This window comes from Pyrus communis, chromosome 6 (genome assembly GCF_041283825.1).
Source record: "Pyrus communis isolate YQ-2024b chromosome 6, ASM4128382v1, whole genome shotgun sequence".
Taxonomy (NCBI): domain Eukaryota; kingdom Viridiplantae; phylum Streptophyta; class Magnoliopsida; order Rosales; family Rosaceae; genus Pyrus; species Pyrus communis.
The window spans coordinates 13,056,100-13,076,247 of NC_142570.1; the positions used below are offsets into that span (position 1 = coordinate 13,056,100).

General features: G+C 37.3%; 1 protein-coding gene across 1 annotated transcript; it reads left to right on the forward strand.

Moving 5' to 3' along the window:
• Positions 1 to 15,057: 15,057 nt before the first annotated feature.
• On the forward strand, positions 15,058 to 19,865 carry LOC137710692 (B-type cell cycle switch protein ccs52A). The gene is made up of 10 exons (XM_068449794.2): positions 15,058 to 15,816; positions 15,933 to 16,055; positions 16,281 to 16,385; positions 17,269 to 17,448; positions 17,715 to 17,777; positions 17,873 to 18,067; positions 18,543 to 18,644; positions 18,737 to 18,799; positions 18,909 to 18,977; positions 19,405 to 19,865. Exons 1-10 carry the CDS (start codon positions 15,307 to 15,309, stop codon positions 19,456 to 19,458), a joined length of 1,464 nt encoding a protein of 487 aa, XP_068305895.2. The 5' UTR covers positions 15,058 to 15,306; the 3' UTR covers positions 19,459 to 19,865.
• Positions 19,866 to 20,148: the final 283 nt, after the last annotated feature.

Consider the following 20,148-nt stretch of genomic DNA (forward strand, 5'->3'; position numbering starts at 1 on the left):
ATAAGTAATTTTATAGTGGAATCTCAATTTTTTCATGAAGGATTTGTGATCATTCAAGCCAAATCTAAACCATTAAATCACGATTTAGCCATAATTTGTTTTTATTATTATTATTAAATGAAGGAAAAGAGATTCGAAATTATTACATAATTTAAGAATCTGGGTTTTGAACCCAAAAAACGTATATAAAAACCCAACAATTTTTCAATTATAACGACAACAAAAAATCGTACTTATAACATTCTCTTAATGTAATAAAAAAAAGGAAATTCCTCAAAACCACTCAATGTTTTTAAGAATAGATTTGCTCATCATCATATTAGCATTGTATGAGTTTAATTTTATGTAGAGAATTAGGATCTCATCCTTTGTTCACAACATTATTTTATTGAAACCTTGTTGTTTTTTAATTTTTTATCTAAGTCCCTTAACTGTATCCACATCAGCACTTTTGCATTTAAAACATTACATGTCACCATTTTGCTTAATTTTTTTTTTAATTAGTTGTTAACTTAAACAACACATCAAACGTACTATTATATTGACTCATTTATGCATATTAATTTCTGAATTTTCATATCATGAATTGGGATCTCATCTATATTTTAGACAATTTAAATTATGATTAAGTTAAAATCAGAAAGTCCATTTAAAATCTAATGTCACTCTTTTGTGCAATAGTGTACCCATGTTTATATTCTTCGTTTAATTATTTTGTCTTGTTTATGTATATTTTTATGAGTTGAATGTATTTTTTGGTCAGATGGGTATATTTCTACTGCAAAATGTACTGCAATTTGTTTCCCATTCATTTTGCAATTGGGTTTGTGTGTTGGAGTACATGGGTACTTACACACCCTGACCTCAATCGAAGCATGTTGGCCGTCACGTGAGGGTAACGTAACCATGTGCGCTGTGCGGAAGTGGTAATGACACGAAAATGCGAATAAATAAAAATCACTAGTTATCTTACCTTAGACTAGCCTATAAATACGAGTGAAAGTGATTAGAGTAAAGACATACACAACCAAAGCATAGATATCGAAGTGCAGTCCAAGAGACTAAGTAATAATTATACAGATCATAAAAGAAACCCTACACTGGTGGATGTCTGTCAAAACCACCGTGAAGTCCTAGTGAGCCACCGACACAAACTTCTATCTAGAACCTGGAGGGGCATAAAACAGAAAGTGTGAGTAGGCAAAAACAAAACTTTCAAAACCATTTATCTTTTCAAATGTAATAACCCCTCACTGTAAAACCCGTATAAGTTTCCCAGAAAATAATACTATAAACATATATGAAAACTATACTTGAAATTAACCAAACCATGTGTATGCCATGACAATCATCTCAACCATGAATAAGTAAGCTAGGTGAATTGCACTAATATAAAGTGACATATCAGCCGAAGTCACCTAATGTGACCTGTACGGCTGAATTAATAACTCAACAATCAAATCAAATCCTACACACAAGTCAGAACCACATATGTGGTCTGTACGATAGGCTAGGTGTAAATAAGTACGCTCAACTCACGTGAAGGTTGTGCGAAGTATCGCAAGTTACCTATGAGTCTGAACCACCTAATGTGGTCTGTACAACAGGCTGGCACCTGCCTTGGATCCAAGGTGAGCGTATGGTGCGAGAGGTGAATGATCACGTGTAGGGTGGAGCACTAACACCGGGGTGCAGGATATAAATCACTGAAAGAAACTCATCATAATCATACACACTACCATCACAACTATCGCTATATACTCACCTAAAGCTTACCTGAGCGTCCACAGCGTCGAGCAATAATATGCACAACTATAATAAAGTATATTCTAATATGTAATGCATACGACATGGCATGTAAAGCGTAAAAACCAATTAAATAGTTTATGGGAAACATAAGGCATATATATATAACTCAAAAGCCCACTCACTGGTATGTAGTCGGGTCGTAACCCCCAAGTCTCACCTGGCTGCGCTCGTCCTTTGGAAACTTCTCACCTATATGTGAAACAACTATTTTAATGTTATTTTTAAGCACATAACCATCACTATGAAATAACTTCTCATACGTTGCTCAATTGGGGTGTTTGAATATACTATCATGGCCTACTCAACACCCCGAGCATCCCTGAATTTTTAGAATAATTTACCGACGTCCCACGTGCCCCCATGAGTTGGCCAATGCACCGGCTATGCGCGGGCACGTGCCTGGCACATGGACGGATTCCCTAACGACGTTAGGGAATATTTAGTTAAATATCAGCATATACCGTCTAAAAACTAACGGTGTTACCTTACACCGTTAGTATATTCCGTCAAAGTTGATGGAATATTCCTTGTCTTTTCCGATGGTTCGCCAGATTCAGGCGCCGGCCACTACTACATTCGCCGGTTTCTGGAAAAACTTTAAACTTTAATATCTTCGCCATTTTTCAACAAAATTTCATAAAATTTATATCAAATTGAAGCCCTGGACGAGTATAACATGATCTTACCACTTTGAAGTCCTAACACCAATTGAAAACGGTCCAAAAATAGCTCGACACAACCGACCAAACCTGAAACTCGACAGACCCAAGCGTTTCGACGTTCTAACCACTCCAAAACTAGCCTAAGATCCTAGTAGAAACGTTTAGGACCCTTTTTGAGTTTTAAAATACTGTGAAAGATCCACGATCATGTTGGAGTAACAGGGTACCCCGTCGGAGCTCGCGAGTTCTCGAGTTCCCGACGTCTTTTCTTTGAACAACTAGTATGATTAGGTTCTTAGGCTTGCAAGGAATCCAAAGGTGGTCCTTAGAAGTTCGATCTGTGGTGTTTTGATGGTGTTTGAAGGTTGAAGGCTCGGTTGTACGGACATAAAGAATTTTCAAGAAAAAGAGAGAGAAGGGAAGAAGGTTGCACATGTGTGTACGTGTGTCCAATAGAATTGGGCATTTTAAATTGTCCTAAGTCCTAATTGGGCTGCATGGCCAAGCTCATGCAATTTGGGTCCAACCCAATTTCCTCTCTTCCTTACTAATATTTCCACTATGAATCCAACTCAGCCACTAATTCACATCGAGACCCTCGTAACCTCTAATATCAATAATTTTTTTGTCAACGGGGCAATGATTTAAACCATATAAATACATTCACATCACAACGATCACAAGGGTAAAATCGTCATTTCCACGTATTCAAGGATAAAATATTTTTTTAATTTGGGATAGGTCGTCACAGGTACATTTTTCTTTTGTGTGTTATAATTGATTAATGATGCATTTTCCAGCAAAATTTTGACAAGAGAAAAGATTATTTGGTAAATTAGTATAAAACATGCTTACAACAGCAAACTTTTCTCAATTTATGAGCATAGCCTGCAACCAGTGGGTACATTCAATCATGATCGAGGAGCGTATTCAAATGGGCACATTTGTACGCAATGTGTACATATTGTTTTGCTTATGGGTCCATTCCTTATCTACTCAATGATCAAGAATTTCAAATTAGTTGAACGAAAAAACCTTATTTGTTTACAATTTGGTTTTCTTTGAATATAGATGATGAAGATAAGAATTTTGAATTCAGGCAATTACTTTTGGCAATTGAGTGAGAAAAATAATTATCTTGAATTTTTTTTATTTAAAAAAAAAAAAAAATTGACATGGATTGATACTAATAGGCTGAAATGTACAAAGTTAAAAGAATTTGATCAAAGATTGAAAAATAATAAGATTTCGATCAAAGAATATTAATAGCTAAAAACCGCATCCAAAATCTCTGAAAAATCAATTCTATTCCAACTCCCCATTTGAAATTTTGAGAAGCATTGTTCCTTTGGAGAGTATAACATAATATGTTATGTTATAAGTTGTTGGCTATTTTTTATGTTGCTTTAATCATCTTTAACAGTTGAACTGTTTCGTTCTGCACATGCAATACCACAATTTTTGCTCACCGTTTGTCGTTCTCGTACGCATGCATCATAAAGCAATCAATATTCTTAATATAAAAAATTAATCATACCAAAGAATTGTACATAAATATTTACCTTTAGCTTGTATGTAAATTCATACAATTTCCTATACAAGTAATTGAACAATTCAAATCCTAAATTAAATTTTAATTCATGTGTGCCACTCTTTTATGCCAATTCATGCCCTTGAATACAAAGCATAAATGATCCTAAAACATAATTACATAAGTGTAACGTGGCTAATATATTAAAAATTAAATAAACATTTTAGACCACAACATATATAAACTTACAATCAAAACCCTTCATATAACAAACATTTTGTATACCTGTAATCTTAAGTGGCTTGATAAAGTCAAGAGGTTCTACATAAATTAACGATATATATAGTTTTTCTTGTGTGGTTGACCTTTCCATTTTAAGCTCTATCTTACATGTGATATGACTTAAGGCAATAATCGTATCATGTTAGGTCACCTCCAACCAAAAGAGCTAAATAGAGTCCTGTCTAAAATTATAGCCCCCTAAAAAATTATTTTTAAATGAACAGTGTTAGGCCATACTAATATACTATCTCCAACCAAATGGGCTACAATAACCCCCTCAATAATTTATTAGTTTTAAGTTTACGTTAAATTTATTGGTTAATTTAGTTAAATTATTGTTGAATTTGTTCAAATCTAGTCATTGAATTTGAATCAATTATTGCAACTAAGGAGTTGGGTTCCGAAAAAGACTAAGAGGGGGCTACATTTGGCTAGCATTATCGTCCCTTGGCCAACTGATGCTCCTTTGGCCAAATAATAGTCTGGTAGGCTCCTTAGAATTATAGCATAGTCATAGGTTGGATATGAGTTTTTTGACAAATCAGACCATTTTTTTACTTTTAGTCTTTAGCCTTCTCCATTAGAGATGACCTTACATGTAGTAAAGCGAGATTGATCCTCTTTATGCATTTGAGCTTCTGATAAGAGCATATTTATGCGACTTAGTTAGCCTGTTTTCTTGCATTTACATAGTTAGTTTCTATTTATTATAGTGATTTAAACTATTTTCGTGTGTTTGTAGGTTCAATTGCCAAAGTAGGCAAGAAAGTGCAATTTGGAGCATTTTAGAGCAGTCTTGGGCTTGGAATGGATCGCACATGCATAGAGTAAGGTGGATGACGAATTTGAAGATCAAGAGAGGCTAGGAATGTGCTTAATATCTGGAGAAACAAATTTGGAAGCATTGAAGATAAGGAATCAGCTACAAAGAAGGAACATTATCCAAACAGCCTTATCTTATCCAAACCTTATCCAATCTTATCTTATCTTATCCTATCCTAATCTTTTGCTACCTTAATTCCTGCTGCAAGGGGGACATCCAAATGACACTAGAACACCTAAATATCAAGTTTCTAGAAGCCTTATCCTTCTCCTACATTGGTGCCGCACCTATCCCTTTCTAGAAGCCTAAATCTATGTCACATGGTCCCTTTAGTTTTTCTTCTAGAAGCCGTGTGTCCCTTATCCCTATTCTCTTTGGTTTCTGATTTCTAGATGGCCTTTTTCTTGTGGATTTGGAGTGTTTAATTCTTCGTGTGTTTTAGCCCTATAAATACTACATTTTGCCGCATAAATCAAGCACCACCCTCTACCATCAGATCACCACACCATCCACCACACCTCAAGAGCCTAAATTCAGAAAATCCCCATTGTGTCGCAGCAAGGAAGGAAGGAGGAACCACCTGGAGCCGTGCTTGCCATTCAAGACGTAGGATTGTTGGAGCGTTTCTAGGTGTATTCTATCTTAGTTTTCAATGTTTAAATTTAATTGTCTTTGTTTAATTGCGAAGATGAGGAACTAATTTCTATTTAGTTAGAGGTGAATTCAAAGCCATGAACATATATGTGATATGAATTGATTTCCTCCAGTTATTGTTTCTTGAATCATGAATGCGATTTACTTATCTATTTGATTGATAACTTATTCTTGTATGTTGATTAAGGAGGAGGTCCACTTAGTTTGCATGCATGAATTTGATGCTAAAATATAAGGGAATTTCACCTAATCGTTATGAACTTATATTTATAAGTAGTGGAGGTTGCTAGTCACAATTGCGTTAAGTAAATCCATGGCAGAAGTATCATGCAGTTCATAGTTACGAATGCCTTGTCAATGCTTATGATTTTCACAAAGCTTAATGACATTTGATTGTATTTCTATTATGCTGTTCATGTAGGGAACTATTGAAGAATTGACACACCCCGACCCGGAAAGTCCACTAGGACTCTGAATCGAGCTGTGCTGGCCGACACCTAGAAAGTGACGAAGCCATAGAATGTGATGATGTGTAAAGTGTGAATAAATTTAAACATAAAAGTGCCTATATACACAATTACGCGGTGAGCGGGTATGGACCCGTTTCACACGTGATACAGAGCATAAAACAAGTACAGTAAACAAAGATAATAATTATACCGTCAATATATGCCACTAGAACTGGGAATGCCACATGTCCTCGTCGATACAGAACCATGCTACTAGAACCTGGAAGGGTGTAAAAATAGAAAGTGTGAGTGGTCAAAACAAAGATTTTCAAAATCATTTCCATTATCAAAGGTAGTAACCCCTCGCCGTAAAACTCGAATATTTTCTAGCAAATCATACTACGAAGAAGTATGAGATCAAAAGTATACTAACAGTAAACTCAGAAGTATAATACTACTCAGCATCTCATTAGCAATATAAATAATCATGTCCTTAATAAACCATATTAGCACCCAAGCTGGAGTCACCTATAGTGACCTGTACGACTTATTCATATCTCATCATATATCTCATCAATCATGGCTAGCATATAAGTCGGAGTCACCTATAGTGACATGTACGACTTATTCATATCTCATCAATCATGGCTAGCATATAAGTCGGAGTCACCTATAGTGACGACTTATTCATATCTCAGTAATATGTCAGCCGAATCCACCTCTTGTGGCCTGTACGGTTGAACCCATAGTTCATCACATATCCCTGCTCACGAGTCGGAACCACCTATAATGGTCTGTACGACATGCTGGGTTTAAATAAATACGCTCAAGTGCTACGATCATGTGAAGGTTGTGCGAAGTATCGCAAGTCACCTACAAGTCGGAACCACCTAATGTGGTATGTACGACGGGTTGGCGTCACCTACGAGTCGGAACCACCTAATGTGGTATGTACGACAGGCTAGCACCTACCTTGGATTCAAGGTGAGCGTGTGGTACAGGAGGTGAACGATCACGTGAAAGCTAGGCTCTGGCCACGGGCGGGAGCAGTAACACCGGGGTACAGGTTTATGAGCTCTAATATATCTTAGCACAATCGTACTCACTACCATCATTATCATCAAAGTGTACTTACCTGAATCTCACTTGAGCATCCGCAGCGTCATTTGGCACTTCAAAGTGTTCACAATAATTAGATTCAGGTAATATACATATGAATATGCCATGATACAATCTAAACCAAAACATTTCATAGTGTTTCCAAATATATATAATATAACATAGTGTGAAATGCATAATCTGCAACGCCCCAGTTCCAAACAACTTAGTTTTGGGAATAATTATCGGTGATAAGCTCAACTAGACACTAGTTTAATTAACTATCACTACTTACGTCTCCTTACTTCAATTTCTTGATTCTTCATACATTGATTTATATCCAACATTTAACCACCAAGAAATAGGGTTAAATCTCATGTTTTTCACCAGATTCCTTCGCATTGCTCATTTTTCGAAACAAAACTTTTGTCTCGATTATTTAATCTCACTTATTGTATGGTTGCATCTAACGTCTCGTTAGACTGCCTACATATCCTAAACAGGGACCAAGCCATTCGTAGTTCACAATAATTACTTCAAAGCATTCACAGTAATCATAAACAACAATCGATTTATAAACGTTTGTGGAATAATCAATCATGCATATATATACACACACACACACACGATAGAAAGGAAAAGACCCACTCACCTGAGCTCCGGGCTACGACTCCCTTGCACGCATATTGAGACATCACAAACCAATGTCGCATGTGGCCAAGGCCAATTAGGCCAAGAAGAGCTTCAATTTTGTTAAAACCCGTCGGAAAACCTATACTTGGGTGTGTTCGATTCGACCTCCAAACTTGCTCTGACGCCTTCACCACTATCTAGGCTTTGTTACTGGGTTCCAGGGAAATGTTGTGGTAGTGATAATTGAAGGAGATTGATTCACAATTAATGAATCTCGAGTGATGTCTCATGGCACCCACCATCGGTTTTTAGAACAATTTACCACCAAATTCCTCCTAATCTTGGGTGAAAATGGAAGAAGGGAGGTCAGGGGATGATTTCCAGGTGGAGAATGGGTGAATTTTGTCGGATTACTTGGTGGAAATCACCCAAAATTAGAACCGTGTCGAAACCGGTTTTGGTCGTGGGTATGGGTGTGGCTGACGGGAAGAGGGAAATCCCTTCTCCTGATTGGTTGTCCACCCCTTTCTCCTAATTGGTCATTTCCCCTTTTTGTCTGATTGGTCCACTCCTTCCTCCCTAATTTTCTAATTGGCTACACTTCCCACATGGTGGGATTTAATTTTCTTTTAAATCTAAAGTTTAGTGAAACAATTTCTATTGTCCGTTGTTATACCATTATAATCCGGACTCGCAAACGGATTTCGCCTATGCGTCCATAGCTTCAAAATCTAATCAGAAACATTAATTGTGACTTCGAATGGTCAACAGAAGTCAAACACCCTCACCTCAAAGGGTATTTTCGTAAAATCACATATTAAAATTATAAAATCATCATTTTTAGGGACGGGCTGTTACAATCTACCCACCTTAAAAAATTTCGTCCTCGAAATTTGGGATCACTAATTATACATAAAATACTCCGAAAATTTTTTGTAAGAAATGTACACATAAGGAAGAAATCAAACTAGAGCGGTTGCATAAAAGAGAATGTCATTCTGTAGCGATCGAAGTGCAATGATTCCTCTTTTATGCCTCCAAGCTCAAACTTTCCCTCTTCATCAGTACCATGCCAAAATATAATATTATTCACAGACGCACTCATAGTATAATGTACTTCAAAAATAAGTATGTAATATCTTTGGGTCAAGCCCAAACAACAAATCACTAATTAAATAAGTAAATACAAATACTAATGTAGAATGACTTACTTGTTTACCTACTTAACGAACCCAACGAATAAATTATTAATATTACGGTCTGCAGTCCACAATATTGACAATTCACTATTGTCCCGATAAGCAAGTGACTATTCCCGAGAGTGCAATAGTACCATCTTGCCCCTCATTGGGAAATACACATACACGCCTCGATCATGCTCATTCGCTACCTTCTTAGGTAACATTGTCAATAACATAAATTTTCTACATCACAATCTCAGTCAATCAAATATTTGTTCGCAATATTCTTCTGTAAATCACAAGCTGCACATACAATATTTATATTATGTTTAAAATGATACCATACTCCTAAACAGTAATGTAACCATAGTTACCCATAATTCTAACAAAAGTAAGCGTCTAATAAATATGCACTGTGCATAAAATCTCTATACGCCAACTCCAATGATACCATAGTTAACCCAAAAGTGTAATAGTGGTTACAATTGACTAAAATAGAGATAAGGATATACTGCAACCATGCTAATGGTGGGACGAATAAGATGCAACTCGTCCACTAAGGTTTGAGTAACTCATTTCAGACTATTCGTTAGTCTAGGGGTAGAAATACAATACTGAACAACTTCTAATACTCAAAACCTTCATACAGACTTCCAAAGGCTTGGAAGTGAAACATGTAACACAATAAAATATAAATACACCATGATGATAATCTTTTCGGGTTTCTGTTTGCCTGAATTTGTATAGAAGTCTAGGAGCAGTTTTCTCAAAAAGTTCTCATCCTCTGGACGCAATTAGAAAACTGTAGTTGTCCACGAAGTTTGAACTCTATATCCTCAATATCCCCCTAACATTATTCAAAAGCGAGGTGCATCTAAAGTGAGGGTTCATTTAAAACACATCAAAGGGAGCCTCGATTTTATTCCTTTCCTACCTCCACATTTGATCATGTCACAAAGAGAAGTTCTAGATCACATTACTCGAAGAAGTTGACTACATCCCACTTCTATCTTAGTTGTCTTCACAAGTGTCTTGTTGTTGAAATTTCAACACCCATTTTAAGGAAATAACTATTGCCAATACTTTAAGTTTTAAAGCTAGAAGAATATTGTTTTCTACTTAAGTAAAACTACCACCAATCGAAATACCACATGAGTGTAACCTTGGTTCAGCATCAAAATTATTGACTTTCACATTCTCTACACATACAAAATATCTCGAACTGATAATGAATAATGATACTTCCCAACTTCCACTCATATAACAAAATGATTATAATCATTCGAACCATTTCTTGATAGGTTAAAGGTAACTCCATATCGATACTCATAATTGCTGATTAAATTCTTTTACTACCACTATAAAAAACTTAGTCTGTTTCAAAAAAAAAATTGAGCGTATATAAGAAGTTCTAAGGTTGATAAAGATTTCGGACACGTTCTCCATGGAGATATATCATTTGATTTCTAAGCAAAAATGATAAATATTAACTTCAAGTCATGGATAAAATAGCTCATTCCAAATGGTTCTTACTAACATCAATGTGAAAGTGGCGCATACACGCGCCAAATCGATCTGTCATGAATTCCTCACTAACCGAGCGTGAAACCATGTCAAAAAGGTTAAAAGAACATTCAAGAATTTGAGGGTCAAAATAAGTTCATGAAATCTAGAGTACAAGATATCCTGATTAAATATACAATTTCAATGTCTAAGTGATCCTCCTGAACAGTTTGTACATATCCAATTGATATGGGAAATAGGCCGATGACTCTAAATCAACCCAATTGCCTTCAATACTAGGAGGTGAAGTTAAAGGTACGAACAAAGCTGATGCAGATTAATATTAAAAAGTCAAACGATTTCAAAAGTGATGAATTATGAAAAAAAACTGAACAATTCCAACTTTGTCCCAGGCCAAAAATAGAGAGGTAAATTTTAAGAATAATCTAACAAGATTTCTTGATGATCGAAAAGTAACGTCACAAAATATTGAACTACCAGTGACCAAAAGAAATTTCCCAACCTATTCTTCTGTCAAGTGTTACCATTTTGGCACCACATTGCTATATGAGACATTTCCAAAGTCCTAACAAAAAGGGGACTTCGCAAGATTTCTATTAAGTGATATTCTAACAATACTACCAAGAAATCAAAACTAGCTGAGATTTCCAATCTCAAAAGGATAAATTCTAACAACGGAAGAATGATGATGGAATTATTTGGTAAAATCTCTAGTGATACACGATTATCAATACATTAACTTAGGCTATCAACTTGCCTCAAATCTACACCTTTCCCCCTCAAGGGAAATCTTCGTTATAATTCTAAGGACATTGCCAAAATGATCATCTAAAATGTCATGAAGACAACATAACTGTCCAAAACGTAAGAAAAGTTAGCATATTTTTCCATATTCGACGAGGTGGCATGATTCGAACGTTAAACACAAGAACCACGAATGCTCACATCACTCGTGTGATAAACACAATACTACCCCAACTTATGCTCTGATACCAAACTGACACACCCCGACCCAGAAAGTTCAATAGGACTTTGAATCGAGCTGTGCTGGCCAACACCTAGAAGGTGACGAAGCCATAGAATGTGATGATGTGTAAAGTGTGAATAAATTTAAACTTAAAAGTGCCTATATACACAACTACGCGGTGAGCGGGTATGGACCCATTTCACGCATGATACAGAGCATAAAACAAGTACAGTGAACAAAGATAATAATTATACCATCAATATATGCCACCAGAACTAGGAGTGCCACATATCCACGCCCATACGGAACCATGCTACTAGAACCTGGAGGGGTGTAAAAATAGAAAGTGTGAGTGGTCAAAACAAAGATTTTCAAAATCATTTCCATTATCAAAGGTAGTAACCCCTCGCCGTAAAACTCGAATATTTTTCAGCAAATCATACTACGTAGAAGTATGAGATCAAAAGTATACTAATAGTAAACTCAGAAGTATAATACTACTCAGCATCTCATTAGCAATATAAATAATCATGTGCTTAATAAACCATATTAGCACGCAAGCTGGAATCACCTATAGCGACCTGTACGACTTATTCATATCTCATCACATATCTCATCAATCATGGCTAGCATATTAGTCGGAGTCACCTATAGTGACCTGTACGACTTATTCATATCTCATCACATATCTCATCAATCATGGCTAGCATATAAGTCGGAGTCACCAATAGTGACCTGTACGACTTATTCATATCTCAGTAATATGTCAGTCGGATCTACCTCTTGTGGCCTGTACGGCTGAACCCATAGCTCATCACATATCCCTGCACACGAGTCGGAACCACCTATAGTGGTCTGTACAACATGCTGGGTGTAAATAAATACGCTCAAGTGCTACGATCACGTGAAGGCTATGTGAAGTATCGCAAGTCACCTACAAGTTGGAACCACCTAATATGGTCTGTACAACAGGCTGGCACCTACCTTGGATTCAAGGTGAGCGTGTGGTGCAGGAAGTGAATGATCACGTGAAGGTTAGGCCCTGGCCACGGGCGGAAGCAATAACACCGGGGTGCAAGTTTATGAGCCCTAATATATCTCAACACAATCGTACTCACTACCATCATTATCATCAAAGTGTACTTACCTAAATCTCACCTGAGCGTCCGCAGCGTCATTTGGCACTTCAAAGCATTCACAATAATTAGATTCAGGTAATATACATATGAATATGCCATGATACAATATAAACCCAAACATTTCATAGTGTTTCCAAATATATATAATATAACATAGCATGAAATGCATAATCTATAACGCCCCACTTCCAAACTATTTAGTTTTGGGAATAATTATCGATGATAAGCTCAACTAGACACTAGTTTAATTAACTATCACTACTTACATCTCCTTACTTCAATTTCTTAATTCTTCATACATTGATTTATAACCAACATTTAACCACCAAGACATAGGGTTAAATCTCATATTTTTCACCAAATTCCTTCGCATTGCTCATTTTCCCAAACAAAACTTTTGTTTCAATTATTTAATCTCACTTATTGTATGGCTGCATCTAATGTCTCGTTAGACTGCCTATGTACCCTAAACAAGGATCAAGCTATTTGTAGTTCACAATAATTACTTCAAAGCATTCATAGTAATCATAAGCAACAATCGATTTATAAACGTTTGTGGAATTATCAATCATACACACACACACACACACACACACACACACACACACACACACACACACACACACACACGATAGAAAGGAAAAGACCCACTCACCTGAGGTTCGCGCTATGACTCCGTAGCACACATATCAAGACATCATGAACCAATGTTGCATGTGGCCAAGGCCAATTAGGCCAGGAAGAGCTTCAATTTTGTTAAAACCCATCGGAAACCCTATACTTGAGTGTGTTCGATTTGACCTCCAAACTTGCTCCAACGCCTCCACCACTGTCTGGGCTTTGTTCCTGAGTTCCAGGGAAGTATTGTGGTAGTGGTAATTGAAGGAGATTGATTCACAATTAGTGAATCCCGAGTGATGTCTCACGGCACCCACCGCCGGTTTTTAGAACAATTTACCATCAAATTCCTCCTAATCTTGGGTGAAAATGAAAGAAGGGAGGTCAAGGGATCATTTACAGGTGGAGAATGGGTGAATTTTGTCGGATTACTTGGTGGAAATCACCTGGAATTAGAATCAGGTTGAAACCGGTTTTGGTCGTGGGCATGGGTGTGGCTGACGGGAAGAGGGAAATCCCCTCTCCTGATTGGCTGTCCACCTCTTTCTCCTAATTGGTCATTTCCCTTTTTTGTGTAATTGGTCCACTCCTTCCTCCCTAATTTTCTAATTGGCTACACTTCCCACATGGTAGGATTTAATTTTCTTTTAAATCTAAAGTTTAGTGAAACAATGTCTAATGTTCGTAGTTATACCGCTATAATCCGCACTCGCAAATGGATTTCGCCTATGTGTCTGTAGCTTCAAAATCTAATCGGAAACATTAATTGTGACTTCGAATGGCCAACGGAAGTCAAACACCTTCACCTCAAAGGGTATTTTCGTAAAATGACGTATTAAAATTATAAAATTATCATTTTTAGGGACATGCTGTTACAAGAATAATTTGGTTGCCGATGCATTGTCCATCCAATTCAATGAAATTAGGAAAATCTGAGAATTAATTTGTGCAGTTCACGATTAATTTGGGGCATTGTCATTCATGGTTTATAGGAATAATAACTGGAAATCGATTTATATGCATATATGTCATGTGTGGAGAATAACCCTCTAGCTAGGCATTCACCCATTATTTCACCCCAATTTCGTGCAACTTAGTTTAAGTTTACAATCTGCTTGTTTTTACCTTAATTTCGTCCAAAATCCAATCCCTCTTTACATGGTTGTGTCTTTTAGTTAGAATCTGCCCAATTTTGTGTCTTTTAGTATTTTGAGTCAAGTTAAAGTTAGAATTCGTTCAAAGTAGTCCCTAGGTTCTGGTTCGAGTCAGTTTCATTGTTTTGTGCTATTTTAAGTCATTCTAGTTTGTTTTGAGTCATAAGAGTCTAGTTTTCTTTTATTGAGTCTAGTTTGGTGATTTAGAGTTTAAATTGAGTAGATTAGTATTTCTTCTAATCCCCGGCTAAAACGATCCTTACTTTCATATACTATAATCATAGGGTTTTAATTTAAATGTTAGAATTTTTCACATCAGCTTCCTGCAATTTTATTAGATTAAAGTAGATTATCAATTCTACAGGGAAGACAAACTTTCTTATTTCCAAATTCTAAGCATTATTTGAAATTTGGTCAAAACTCAATCCAATTTTGCCTTAAAGAAAAAATAAAATAAAAAAATAAAAAAAAATAAAAAAAAAATAAAAAAAAAAGTAAAGTTGGTAAAAGTGCTTAAGCTTTAACAGTATGCAGGGCGAACAGGACTTACCAAAGCCTGTTACCAAACGCACCGCAATAACCCCCTTATGATTTTCCCGGGATAATTATCCCCTTTCCTACCTAGTTTTCCCGGGAAAATTACCAGAACGCATCAACCCCTTCTCTCTCCTCCCCTTCCTCTCTCTCTCTCTCTCTCTTTTTTCCTGTCTCTCCATCTTCATCCCAAATACTTCTCTCTCAGACAGAGAGACAACAAACACACACCCACACACTGATCCTCTATGGACGATCCCACGGCGCCACCGAGAACCCCATCGTCATCTTCCTCCCAGCTCAATGCGCCTCCAACACTGCTCCGCACTCCTCAGGCCCTTCGATCGCTAACCCCATCTCGGCACATCGACCGCCTGATCAACTTCAACCACCACCAATCGCCGTCCAGGACCATCTACTCCGATAGGTTCATCCCCAGTAGATCCGGCTCCAACTTCCCCCTCTTCGACATCTCCAATACTCCATCCGAGGGCCGCGATGACTCGTCGAGCGCCTACGGCACTCTCCTACGCGCTGCCCTCTTTGGCCCTGACTCCGGTGGCGTCGTCCCTCCGGCGACGCCTGAGAAAAGGAGCGCGATTCAGATGAACCCGCCTAGTCCCAACATCTTCCGGTTCAAGACCGAGACTCGCCGATCAATGCACTCGCTTTCCCCTTTCGGGTTCGACGATGTGGTCACCGGGGTTCACCATGGCCCGGTCAAGGCTCCTCGGAAGGTCCCTCGGTCGCCTTACAAGGTGAATTTGATCAATTTCTGGTCTTTTGCCGATTTGAGTTTGGTTGGATTTTGAATTTTGTGATTTTTTTTTTTTTTTTTTTTTTTTGTTTTATGGAAGTTTTGTTTCTTGTTCAGGTTTTGGATGCACCTGCTTTGCAAGATGATTTCTATCTGAATCTTGTCGACTGGTCTTCGCACAATGTGCTTGCCGTTGGGTTGGGAAATTGTGTTTATTTATGGAATGCTTGTAGTAGCAAGGTGAGCTCTTGCTTTACTTTGCTTACCCTTCTAATTTTAACTTTGTTGTTGTAATTTGAGGCAAACTGTATGTTTTTCGATGTCACAAGTCACGTATGATTGTAACTGTTTTCGATCGTGTCATGTGTGATTTTCTTGGTGTATTTATGAAATTGATCACTCTAAGTCTGTGCCAATGTGATTTTATTTTATTTTTTTAACTTTATGATTGGATGTTACTTGCAGGTAACTAAGTTATGTGACTTGGGGATTGATGATAGTGTCTGTTCCGTTGGCTGGGCTCAACGTGGAACTCATCTTGCGGTTGGAACTAGCAATGGAAACGTCCAAGTAAGAGATACTGGTACCTGATCGCATCTGATAGACACGTTGCATTCTTAGATTTGAAATTTAGATGTTATTTTTATATTTCTGATATTGCAAAGTGGAATTACAAGTGGAGTTGCAACAACATTCACAATCTAGGTGTTTGAGCAACAAGTTTGTGACTTTAATACTGTGAAGATGATCTCGTCAAACAACATAATGCTTGAAATACTTATATGAACCGCAGAAGTCGTGGAAAAGTTTTGTAATTAGAATGTAGACTAACTAATGCAAGTAACAAGGTCCTGTCTAGCTGCATATTCCTGTCTGGTCTGTGGTGCAGACAGTCCCACCAACACATCATATCAAATGTTGATGGGGCAAAATTAGACATTATCTATTACTCATTCTAGAATCTCCAAGTATTGTTTTGCTTACCAGATTCCCTACGTGGATTTCGATAGGAATAGGAATAGGTTAATTGAAACCTCCATGCCCTGCTCATTACATTGTGAGTCTGTCTCGGTTTTGGTAATGCGACTCTGAACACAATCATCTGGTTTTGTGACTTCCGTTAGTTTGATAGGTTGCACAATTATTCAAACATGAATAAAATTTTGACTGGTGATCTGTAACATGCCCTCTGTGTCCAGCCTTGGTTAGAACCAGATCACAGTGTATACGATAATCAGGTTAGGATTGTAACTTATGTTAAAATTGGATATTCAACGCAGTTTCATGGGAGCAGTTTATGGGCTCATTTTTGTGCTGTATTATAACAGGAATTTCATATCTACCACCATTTGTCTGATTATTTTCATTTGAGTTTTACTGTTAGACATGTGACATTTGTATTGTATATATGCTGCTGAATAATTGGTTGATGCACTTGTTATCTACTGTGTAGATATGGGATGCATCACGCTGTAGGAGGGTAAGAACTATGGAGGGCCATCGACTACGCATTGGGGCCTTAGCCTGGAGTTCATCTATGCTGTCTTCTGGTAGCCGGGACAAGACTATTCTTCAACGTGATATTCGTGCTCAGGAAGATTTTGTTAGCAAACTTTCCGGACACAAGTCAGAGGTCAGAATCTTATAGTTCATGTTAAATTTGATTGAACTTCTTGGTTCTACAAGAAACTGATGGTTTTAAAATTTTGGATTTCCACTCTACTTTCAGATACAACTTTCAATGTTACTCATTCTAATCCTTTGTTCTTCTAATTTGTACTTCGTGTAACATGCCGTTTGTCTTTTGTCATGTTATGGTCCATGTATCTTGCATACCATTTTTTTTTTTTTTTTCATTTTCATATTTCTCACCCTGAAGATCATATGATTGTCCTTTAGGTTTGCGGACTGAAGTGGTCTTATGATAACCGTGAGCTGGCATCTGGCGGGAATGATAATAGGGTATGTTGTGGAAATTTTTCTTTCAGTCCGACTTATGTTTTGTGCATTCTAATTTGGTCATGCTACCTATTCATAACCAATAATGTGCTATACAGCTTTTTGTTTGGAATCAACATTCAACTCAACCGGTGCTCAAATACTGTGAGCATACTGCAGCTGTGAAAGCTATTGCATGGTCTCCCCATCTTCATGGGCTTCTTGCGTCTGGGGGAGGAACTGCAGACCGATGTATTCGCTTCTGGAATACAACCACCAACTCGCATTTGAGTTGCATGGACACTGGAAGTCAGGTGAACAGCTTGTTGCTTATTTGAACATGCATGCAATTAGGAAGCTTTTCCTGATGAGGAATATTTAGAGAACCTGGACTGATTGCAGTGAAATTCATTATTTCAATAGTTATAAACCCTGTTGTTGTTTCTTAACATAGTTCTTTTTCTAGTGAGTTTCGCCAATATAAAGTGATGGAAATTGGCAATTTTTTGTTTTATTTTTTTTACAGTTCACCTTTTCCATGTGATAATAAAGGGAGGAAACAGGGGTTGAAACATTCGCAACTTGAATCCAGTTACTTTCGTTGTGTATCTCATATAGGGGCTAAATCAAAAGAAAAACTAATTCACCTGGAAAAAAATTTGGGTTCATCTCATTTGTGATGATATTGATATATTCAGTTCATAGACATGAATTTAGTCAGTGACTGAAATCCCTCCCTATTTCTGATAACAATGCTAGGCTGTACTTATATCCATTCTATATCTGCAGGTATGCAATCTTGTGTGGTCAAAAAATGTCAATGAACTAGTCAGCACCCATGGGTACTCCCAAAATCAGATAATAGTTTGGAGATATCCCACCATGTCAAAGGTAAAAAAAGAGTCTTGTCAATTCCCTGTGGTTGTAACCAATAAACGTCATTATTTTCTTTGCTAATTTTTCATCTTCTTCTGCTGATATAGCTTGCAACTCTTACGGGCCATTCATACAGAGTTCTTTATCTTGCCATCTCGCCTGATGGACAGGTTCTTACCCAATTCCTTCTGAATTTACTTACCCCTTTTTTATGGTTGTGCAAATTACTTTTCATTCCTTTAGGCATATTTTGATCTGTCATATTGATTATTGTTTCAGACAATTGTCACTGGAGCAGGAGATGAAACACTAAGATTTTGGAACGTGTTTCCTTCCCCTAAGTCCCAGGTAAAAGACTCAGTACTTGATTGGAATGTTTAACGCAAATGATTTGGTTAGTAGCTCTTCCTTAATTGTTATCAGACTAGGTTATAAAGGATACATAATTGATTATGCTTCCTGAAGAACTCCTTTTCTGTCGTTGTAAAGTCCACATTTTATTTTAGTTCGTAGGAGTTGCTCACCAGTAAGACCATTAGAGAAAAACAAGGGTAGTTTAGTAGCATTGATTATTTTCCTTCCCTGACATCGCTTAACAATTGTGTTCTATATCCTTATAATCACGTTATCTTACGTTATATACTGTGAAGTGAAATTGGTTGAACCAAAGACTAAATTGCATCTAGCTGTTCCCTTTCATACCCTTTACCCTTGAATCTATTTCGGGCTGAAGAGGAATACAACTCATGTCATATGAATGAAACTGTTATTGCAGAACACAGAAAGTGAAATTGGAGCATCATCTCTTGGAAGAACGGTTATCCGGTGACCTTGTACATGACGTCAATATACTGACTTGGCAACCTTCACAGTTGCTCAGACCGCCTGAGGATGGGAACATCTGGACGATGTCATTCCTTTTTGACATGATATCACAGACGAGCATAGATTATGCCGGGACCTCAAAAGGCTAAGACGAGAGATGAAGTGATGGGTTTGGTCGGGTTTCGATTTTTACTCTCGTTTCCCACATAAGTAGTCTACTATATATAATGTATGGAAGGGGGGTTGTGATCAATTATGCTCACCTTCTCGGTGCGCCCGTACTTTGTGTATTTAAAGAGGAGGATACACTGGGAGATAAGTTGGGTCATTGTGGTGTAAGTTTACTTCACATTCTTTGTAAATGGATCGCAATTTTATTTTCACATTTTAGTTGAAAATTAGGTGATTTGATTTTGCGACTCTAGTTCGTGTCATTGCGTTCGCACGTGCGAAATCCTTGGACGAACATTGAATTTTGTTATATTAGATGTTAGATTAGTCACCGATAAGGTTTGAACTTCCGTCATCATGCAAGGGCTTACAAATAGAGCTGCCTTAAACCAATGGACCATTAACCATATAATTCACAATGTTTGACAATTCAGAACCTTCTCCTTTGTTAGGATTAACACCCTTCCGATCTGTGGCTATAGATTGAATCGCCACCAAGTGATTCGTAACGACAGCATGTGCA